Source organism: Bactrocera neohumeralis, unplaced genomic scaffold, assembly GCF_024586455.1.
Source record: "Bactrocera neohumeralis isolate Rockhampton unplaced genomic scaffold, APGP_CSIRO_Bneo_wtdbg2-racon-allhic-juicebox.fasta_v2 ctg2199, whole genome shotgun sequence".
Lineage (NCBI taxonomy): Eukaryota > Metazoa > Arthropoda > Insecta > Diptera > Tephritidae > Bactrocera > Bactrocera neohumeralis.
In genome coordinates, this window is record NW_026090028.1 from 1 (window position 1) to 10,106 (window position 10,106).

At 35.0% G+C, this 10,106-nt stretch overlaps 1 protein-coding gene and 1 pseudogene across 2 annotated transcripts; both read right to left on the bottom strand.

The window, feature by feature from the left end:
- Positions 1-2,615: 2,615 nt before the first annotated feature.
- Positions 2,616-3,215, bottom strand: LOC126766703 (inactive protein tyrosine kinase pTKL-like; annotated as a pseudogene).
- Positions 3,216-5,447: 2,232 nt separating this feature from the next.
- On the bottom strand, positions 5,448-7,258 carry LOC126766704 (uncharacterized). Of its 2 annotated transcripts, XM_050484437.1 has the most exons (4): positions 6,578-7,258; positions 6,201-6,513; positions 5,999-6,143; positions 5,448-5,962 (listed from the first exon to the last, which is right to left on the bottom strand). In XM_050484437.1, exons 2-4 carry the CDS (start codon positions 6,378-6,380, stop codon positions 5,589-5,591), a joined length of 699 nt encoding a protein of 232 aa, XP_050340394.1. In that variant the 5' UTR covers positions 6,381-6,513; positions 6,578-7,258; the 3' UTR covers positions 5,448-5,588. The 2 variants fall into 2 exon arrangements, with proteins under 2 accessions (XP_050340394.1, XP_050340393.1); XM_050484436.1 differs by having other exon boundaries at positions 5,448-6,143.
- Positions 7,259-10,106: the final 2,848 nt, after the last annotated feature.

The following is a 10,106-nucleotide window of genomic DNA, read 5'->3' on the forward strand; positions in this document are numbered from 1 at the left end:
AATATGTACCAAATTTCTCTGTAAATATATTTTGTCAAATGTGAAAGTTTTCCATACAAGCATTTGACTCCGATCGTTCAGTTTGTATGGCAGCTAAATGTTATAGTGTCCGATATCGGCCGTTCCGACAAATGAGCAGCTTCTTGAAGAGATCATGGCATTTGCGAAATTTTAAAACGATATCTTAAAAACTGAGGGCTAGTTCGTATATACACAGACAGACAGACAGACGGAAATTGCTAAATCGACTCAGCTCGACATACTGATCATTTATATATATACTTATACACTTATAGGGTCTCCGGCGATTCCTTCTGGGTGTTACAAACTTCAGGGTATAAAAAATGCGATTGAAAATTGAGATAGTGAGGGTTACCTTATTCTGGCGAAAATTCAAAAGCTCAAATGCTCACTATTATCACAAATATCTGTGATGTGTGAAAGCAGCCATCATAATAGAAAACATCTGTGTTTGTTTTTGTTTTAAATCAATATTTACATTTTTTTAAAAAATTGAGAAGTGAGTGTTATAATTAGCATGGAGGAACTATTATTTGTATATGCGGCAATTGTTGAGGATGAGGAATCGGGCGGTAGGAGGAAAGTGTTAAAGGGTTGGCGAGACAAAAGCGATCCTTTTAGTATGCAGGACACAACATTTATTAATACATTTCGATTCTCAAAATCGCTATGTAAATTACTAATACTATGTTCGGACCGACATTGACAACATTTTGGAAACACATTTGTATGTTGTGGAACGTAAGTTGTTCGGACCGACAATTTGTGTTTTCGCTGAGTTTTCACTGACAGCTCACAAATTTATTTGTTTGTTTACATTTGAGCAACGAGAATGGTAAAGTTTTTTGAAATCCTTAATATTTGCTTATAATTATTACTAAAGATCGTGTTTTTAGAATTCTGAGAAAAGATGTTAATTAGAAAGCATTGGCTTTGAGAAGCAAATAAATATCCTGCTCATTACAATTCCTTCAAGAGAACTATTGGGAATGTCTTACTACTCACTCACCATGCCTTTGGTAAAAAAGATAGCTGAGTTAAAGAAACAACATCTAATTGTATTAGATTTAATAAAGGACCTTGGGATGACGATTAATTCATGTTGGACAAAAGTGTGTATATGTTCCTATTGATGCAAAAGTTTTCAATTATATATTATTAATTCCAGCAACGTAAGAATCAGTTTTGGGAACACGATTGCACAACGAAACGGATCACTTTTTAAAAGAACTTTCTCGCATGAACCAGAAGTTCTTTGATAAATTATGTGACATCCTCCGCCCGTTACAGAAAATGGATACAAGTACAGAAAAGCTATTCCTATCGAAAGAGTGGCTATAACATTATTTGCTTTAGGGTCATCTGCACAGTATCGTAGTATCGCCAACATGTTCGGTGTAGGAAAATCTACGGTTTGCGAAATTTTACTGGAATTTTGTACCGAAATCTTGAGATTACTGCAGCCATCCTGTTTTAAAATGTTGCCTCTAAACAGAGAAAATATAACCGAATTGGTGACTGGTTTCGAGGTAATTGGATTCCCACAATGCTTAGGAGCAATTGGTAATATTGGTTAAAAAATCTTAAATTTGCGCGAATGTTCTAATAATTGTTTACAGACGGATGCCACATTTAGATTCATCCATCATCTGATGAAGCTGTTGATTATTATAATTATAAAGGATGGTATTCCACCGTTTTAATGGCATTAGTTGATGCTAAGGAAAGTCTAAAACCTCAATATATGTACATATAAGTACATACATAAGTAATGTTTACAATGTATTTTCAGATACCGTTTTACTTACATAAACGTAGGAAGTCCCGGGCGATGTAATGACTCTCAAATTTATGAGACGTCATCACTTAAAAAAGAAATGGATAATTGTCCTTTACTAAGCGAAATGTCTAGAGAAATTTCAGGCGTAAATGTGCCAGTATTCATTATTGGGGATTCGGCTTTTCGATTTAGCAAACAACTTATGAAACCGTATCCATTTAGCGTAAATCAAAATAATGGTGAGAAGGTATTCAACTACGCTCTTTCGAAAACACGTAGAGTTGTCGAAAATGCTTTTGGACACCTCAAGGCCCGCTTTCGATGCATCGGAGAAGGAATTGACAACTCTGTACGGAATGCCAACTCCATAATAAAAGCATGTTGCGTCCTTCACAATTTTTTAAATGATAACAACGACACTCTAAACGCTGAATGGTTACGCGCTTTGGAAGAGTTGGAGACTAGACGCCAGAATCCGTGATATTTCATATGCATTGACGACCAATTAATGGAGAAATGATTCGGACAGCACTTTGTACATATTTTGGTAAGTACATGTGCATATTGTATCATAATATCTACATTTTACACAATTGCATATACATTAAATCAAAGATAAAGTTGTACACACCAAACAAAATTCAATTTTATTTTCCACATAAAAACTAATACATATCAACGTTAAAAATATATTATTAAACAGAAAATACTTATATTCATTAATTTTTTTTATTTATTTAGAAAATTGAAGTATTCGTTCATTTGTTTCTTTAAGAATCTTTAATGTATTGTTCCCATCATTTTTTTTTTTTTATCATTTCAACCATTTTTTTGTCAAGTCCTTAATTTCTTTGCTGGTTTCAATGGATTGCTGACTTGCTTTCTCGAGCTGTTTTTCTATTTGTCCAAATTTTTCTAAGATTATGCTTTGAAAATTATTCCTTTTTTATTAATAGCATCACTCGGCTCGGGAGACGGTACTGGTACCGAAGAAGTATCGCTTGGCGACGGCATCGGCGTAGCTGAGGGCGATGGTAGGCAAACCGGTGATGACAATGGCGATGCAGCAACGAATGTAGAAGACGCAGCCGTTTCCACCGAAATTTGGAGTGGTTCGAGTTAGTAGAACCTTTTTAAAATGTATATATGTATGTAAATATAAATAATATATTGAATTACAAAACAAATGTTTCTTACTTTGAAAACTTTCCTCCACTAAGCTCTCGGCATTGTAGCTGACGTACGGCAACAGTACGGCTCTCATTTTATCGTAAAGTGGCCACTGCGAGGGAGAACCGCCAGTTGACCCGATTGCTATCTTTTCTTTCCTGTAAAATATGATATATATGTAAAAGCTCTATTTTTCTTAATTTTATTTAATTACATACCTATATCTTTGTGAAAGATTGTGCATTTTCGATTTTATTTCACTGGCCGTGAAATGTACACCTTGTTGCTGCAACTCCATTGCCATTTCTATGGGCTGTTTTTCTTAGCACCGCGAAAAGCACTTATTTTGTTCTGCCACAATTCAATAAGTAGGGCTTCTGCCCTATCACTCCAACAACTTCTTTTTTTATATTTTTGTTTTTCCATTTTCGAAATGTATATCAATTGACAGCTGTATTTTATATGGAATGTAAACAAATATCAAGTGACAATTTAGGGCCGGCAAAATATGTCTTCCAAAAAAATCGATTAAACTAGAGCAGGCATCGATTATAATGAGTAGAATGTAAGTTTTCAAGAAGTTTTCAGCGAAAACTGCATTTTCGTTTGACAGATTTTACATGGACGAAAACACAAGTTTTCGTGCGAAAACCAGTTTTTCCCACGAAACATGTTTTCGTTGTCGGTCCGAACATAGTATTATAAGTGAATTGGTGCCGCATAATGTACAGAAGAAGAAGAAGAAGAATGGCTGTAAACGCCAATCGCTGAACCTTCAAATGTAAGGGAAGTGCGTTACTATAAATATATATGTATATGTTAGACCTGGCGTTATTTTATTTTGGAATTTTTAATACGGGGATTGGTCAAATATGCGATTCGATGTAATAATTCATGTGGTAAATTTTTAGCTCAATCAGAGTGTGCCAACCTGTGCCATAATGAGGTCAAAGTTCAAAATATAGAAAAATACTTGGTTTTTTTTTACTGTTTATTTATTAAAGAAAAAATAAAATGACGCAATTTTTCCACAATTTGCATTTCAATCATTAATATATGTCTCAAGAATATTATAAAAGCGAAGTTTTAGTATATGAAGAGCACTTTTGCCTGTAGTTCTCGACAATATGAAGAAAGTTGTAACGTGGCTTTTACCACCTTATAATAATTTACGTCAACTTCGCTCCACAGTGCATCATAACACCATACTCCAACATACGTACTAACGCACCATAAACAACTTACCTGCCCAAGCATTGCGCAAAAAATAGCAGTAATCGTGGGGGCACCGTTATTAAAACTAACGCGACTAACAGGCGACATGTAAGTGGAGTACAGTTGGGAGTTGATAGCTGGAGGCCAACGAAGACGGTTGGCTATTAATGAAATCTCTCCTACACAGAGAAGCCCGTTCATTTTCATCACCGTGCCAGTCGCAGCAAGCGTCAACGCCTGACTCATCAATCCCGTTATTTTTCATCACCGTGCCAGTCGCAACAAGCGTCAACGCCTGACTCATCAATTCCGTTCATTTTCATCACCGTGCCAGCTTCAACAAGCGTCAACGCCTGACTCATCAATTCCGTTCATTTTCATCACCGTGCCAGCCTCAACAAGCGTCAACGCCTGGCTCATCAATCCCGTTCGTTTTCATCACCGTACCAGCTTCAACAAGCGTCAACGCCTGGCTTGCCAATCTCGTTCGTTTTCATCACCACCGTATACATCACGCTGGTCTGGCTGTCCGCATAAGAGGTGGGGGTGTGGATATAACTTTACGAGGATAAAACTCGTCTCTTTTTTGCTAAGGGTTCGTGGGTCCCAAGGCTGACCCTGGAGCGGCTGAGCATACCTCAGCTATGGACGAAAACCCATTACAAAGTATTGTTTATGTTCTTCGCTATGAGTTAAAGACCGGTTAAAATCTGTTATTAGTGCAGCAGTGATGTTTTTGAGGATTTGAACACCTTTTAAATATTCTGCATTTTCGCGCCAGTTTGAGGGATCTAAGTTGAAAAATTTTACGTCTATTTCTAATCGTGAAAATACATACATATATTTCTAGTTCTATGCGTTACAAAACAATTTAAATCTTTACTTATGAATGCTTTCATTTCTTCAATGCTGCCATGTACATTTTTATGCAGATAAACGCCATTTTCGTCATTGCTTTCAAACTCTTTTTCTAATGCCAGTGCTTCAACCATCTTTCTTTTCACATTTAAGTCCACATTAGAATCGAAAAAGGCGAGACCAACGGCTTCCTCGGACAGATACCATAAGTGGTTTTTCTTTTTATCTAATAAGGCTAGAGATATTTTTGGGTCGTAATAACCGGCAATGTTTTTACCAGCTGCAAATCCAAATTTGGTGCTTCGACTGCATTAGTAGTTCGAAACCAATACGGAATATAAAGATGCACCAGGAAAATACACACATTGCGGAATCCATTAAAATGGCTGGAAGACATTTTAAATTGTTTTTGCAAAGCAAACATTTTTAAGGCATATATCGCTTTTGACATAAACCTGGCATGTGACGTCGCGCCAGGTGCACGAAAGGAAAAGTTCGGGATGCTGCCACCTAAGAAAATAAACATGAGTTGCAATAGCTCTTTTTAATCATGGCGAATGTGGTCTTTTGCTATATTTTTGATGCAAAATTCTTTATTGGCTTCACATTCCTCTGCATTTATAGCACGTCGCACTTCTTCATCCATGATTCCAATTGAAAAATCTTTTAAATTGAAAGTGTTCCATTCCCGCCAAAAACTTTCAAATATGGCAACTTCCGGGCCACAAGATTTTCCAAAATATATTTCAAACACAGCTCGTAGTATGATTTCTGCAATATGATGCCTGCATGGCAACCACAACAAGCTACGTTTCAATTTTTGTTCCAGCAACATTCCAGCACCGTTACGTTTACCAGTGTTTGTAGCTGTCGTGTCAAAGCATACCATTTCCACCGAATTTATCATATTCATTTTTTCTAAGTAATTATATATGAACTGGGCGATTGCTTCACCAGTTCCACATTCAATAATTGGAATGGAAATTAATTCTTCTATATTAGCTGCCGTTAAAACAATAGCTAGGCGTTCTACTTTTTCGTTTCCAGTCATTGCAGGAAGTAGTTTACCGTCCCAGTGTAACACAAATGTATCAGGGATCTGAAAAATTTTCGAACTGAGAAGTATTCATAACAAATCCAAAATTAACTTTTATACCTTGAAATTCTCACTAATTTCTGTATCATGACGCCGACGATATTCCTTGCGCTGTTTTCTCAAACTTGTACAATTAATAACCAGATCTTCAATATTGTGACCCAAAGCTTTAGCTGTTGCAATAATAAAAGGAATTGCGAGTGGGGATGACATATTGCCAGCATCCATGCAAGCAAGCATTCTATCATCTATGAAGCTTTTTTTAACACGTTTTTTTTCAGCTCGTTGGTGTTTGATACGATCATCAACTGCTCTACAGATTTTTCAGACTCACATTTACTTTCATCACTTACATCATAGTCTACGCTCAACTCTAAAAAAAAATAGTTGAAAGAGAATTATTAATATTATTTGTTTCAGCAGAATTAAATAAATACCTTGAGTGCTTTCCAATCTTTGATACTTTGCTCTGCGTCGATTTTCTTCTTCTAACCTTTGCGCTTTCCGTTTTTCTTTATTTGCGAGACATTGATCTATAGAAATCATGCTCCCAACACGACCTGGCTCTCTTTGTTTAATTAAAAAGTCTCGGTCCTCAGGAATAGCTATCATTTCTAAAACATCAGCATGTGCAATATCGAATAAATTGTTCAAGTTATCATTGAAATCATTTTCCTTTTTACGAGAACTAGGAAACGAAGTTGTACAAAATTTCTGTACTGTTCTCCACCATCATATAATTTCACCAATTTATAGTCACATGTTCTTTTGTTTAAAGTTGGAATACGTGCTCTTTCCCAAAAAGGCAATATTTCCTTCGAAGCCAATTTAGCACTTTCCTTAATTGTTTTCTTTTCACACCGCACATAGTAAAAAAAAACATTTCAGCACTTGTAGTTTTGACGGTAAATTGCTTCCAAGTATATTTTTTTCACATTTTCCTATCAAATATACGTTTGTGTCAGCAGATCGAAGTGTAACAAAATTATTTACAGCCATCACGATATTGCAGTATAACTTCTACTATTTTTAATTATTTTATTAAAGACCCTTTCTTAACCACAGTCAATTTCGCAATGACAAAATATTAAAAGCTCTATTTGCACGTCTCAGTCTGTCTAATTATCAACATTGGCGTATGTGAACCGTAATGTATGAATTTATCGTTAGGCGGGCCACTGACTACATTATCTGCGCAAATTCGAGTAATTTGTTGTTGTGAACTCAGTGAACGCAATTGCACTCAATTCCAACAAAAGTTTTGTGCAGATAATTTGTGTAGTCAGTGGCCCGCCTTAGTTTAATGGAATTTTTACTAATTTACTATTTTCTAATATTTATAAATTTTCTTATCATTATTGGACATATAGAAAAAATTACTGTGCAAAATATTGAGGAAAAATGAGGTAACAGTAAAAAAAACCAAGTGTTTTTTTATATTTTGAAATTTGACCTCATTACGGCACAGGTTTGCACACTCTGATCGAGTTAAAAATTTACCACATGAATTATTACATCGAATCGCATATTTGACCAATCCCCGTACTCAAACTTCCAAAAAAAAAAATCTCATATAAGCTGCGCCAGGTCTAATCTTAATATATAAAAATCACGTGTCACGTTGTTTGTTTTCGATGGACTCCTAAACTACTGAACCGATTTTAATGCAATTTTTAACGCTGTGTGCAGTTTGGTCCAACTTGAAAGATAGGATAGTTTATCACTTTCCTTATAGTCGCATTATTTATTTATTGCAAATTATTTGTTTATTATTAGCAAAGAGCTATCCGCCAGTTGGTGGCGCTAACAGCGGTATTGAGTAAGTGCCGTATTTTACAGTAGATGGCGCTACATTTCTTTCTAAATTTTCATGGATTTACAGCCCTATTCTCACGCCCTCACAAAAGTCACCAACCTCGCCACAGTGATGTTTCTCACTATAGTGAGGGTTACCCTATTCTGGCGAAAATTCAAAAGCTCAAATGCTCACTATTATCACAAATAACTGTGACGTGTGAAAGCAGCCATCATAATAGAAGACATGTGTGTTTTTTTGTTTTACATCAATATTTGACATTTTTTAAAAAATATTTGAGTGTTATAACTAGCATGTAGGAACAGTTCTTTGTGTATGCGGCAATTGTTGAGGAGGAGGAATCGGGGAGTAGGAGGAAAATTTTGAAGGGTTTACGAGACAAAAGCGATCCTTTTACTATGCAACACAACATTTATATATTTCGATTCCTAAAATCGCTATGTAAAGTACTTATAGGTGAATTGGTGCCGCATGATGTGCAGAAGTCGAGTATATCTTTTGATCTGCGTTTCCTGGCGTTTGTGTTTTTACGGGCATGGCACTTACAAAAAATGCGTTGGTAATAGTTATATGCTTTGGGATCAAGGGCACAATCGGCTCAATCGATTGTACCTATATTGGGATTGTTTCACCTTCAAGCACAGACGCCACTACTCCTCTCTCACTTTTCGTGAACCGGAAAGGATTTTATAAGTTAATGATAAGTTAATTAGAACAGCGTGTGAAATATAATATCAAACTCTGCCTAATTAAAGCAAAAATTTTAGAAAGCATTTTCAAATCTACTGCATGATAATTGAACAAAATTAAATAAAATATTTCATTAGGCACCAGAGTTCAATTTTATGGTTTTCTACTATCGCTTATATTGTTTGCAACAATTATTTCCATCTGTTTTTATGAATGCATAAACAAATATTGGATTTATTTTTGATTTATTGGTTACCAGCGATATGCATATGTAAATGATAAGCAATGTACGTAGTAGGTGGATTTTTCTTTGCTTATTTTTATTAAAACAGCTGTTTGACAGCGAAAAGCTTTTACCTCACGGGGTGTCATTTTTAAGCTTTTTTCTTATGAGGTTTGAGCAAGAATAGCCTGACAAAATATGCCTCTCAACTCAGTTGAGAGGTTTTTTCAGAATAGGCTGTTAGGCTGTCATAACAAATATATACATTAAATGAAAATGCGTTGTTTGAAGTTTAAATTTGTAGTTATACGAATCCAATCAATATTCTAAATTTAAGAAAAAATCAAAAATCCCATACAATGGTCAAATAAATGTTATATATGAATTTGGTCAGATTAGAATTTAGGGAAATCGCAGAGTTGATTTTTCTGTATTTCCTAAATGCAAAAAAATAATTCATTTAGTTGCATTTAGGTATAGAATTTGTATGGCTAATGCCCGGTTTCACAGTCCATATTTAAGTTGTGCCTAAATAAAATCTTAGCTAAGCATTGTTGCAAACTGAGTAGTCGTTTGCGTTTCACAGAGGAAAATTATATCAAAAAATATTTTTTGCAAATGTCATTCAAAAAAGAAATATTTAAATTATAACAGACAATACGTAAATTTGCGAGGAAAATTATATCAAAAATTGATGAAAACAACAAGAGAACCCCAAATTTCATTACTAGCGAGTCGGAGCACCTATGGGCACTGAAGGAAAAGTATAAGCTGTTATTGAGTGCAAACGAACGGACACTTGCCCTACGCTACGAAAGATGTCGCTGAAAATTCAAAGCAAATTCAAAAAAAAAATCATCTGTTATTTAAACATTGCTTAAGTCTCCCATTTTCAGTGCTTAAGCATAACCTAAGTATGAACTGTAAAACACTATTTTCTTGTTTTATGTATATACTACATATATAAAAGAAAGTTGTGTTAGTTACACCATTTATAACTGAAGAACGGTTCAACCGATTTGGCTGAAAATTGGTGGGGAAGTAGCTTATAACCAGGGTAAAGACATACGATACCTTTTATCTCTTTATGTCAAAATTTAAAACAACTCATAAATACAAAAATTATATTTCAAATCATAAGCATTTGTTCAAAATTCGTGTTTGTAGGAATATTTAAATATATGCGTATAATTTTAAACAGATTCTTCCTCAAAAAATAAAATTGCTAAGTATTTGG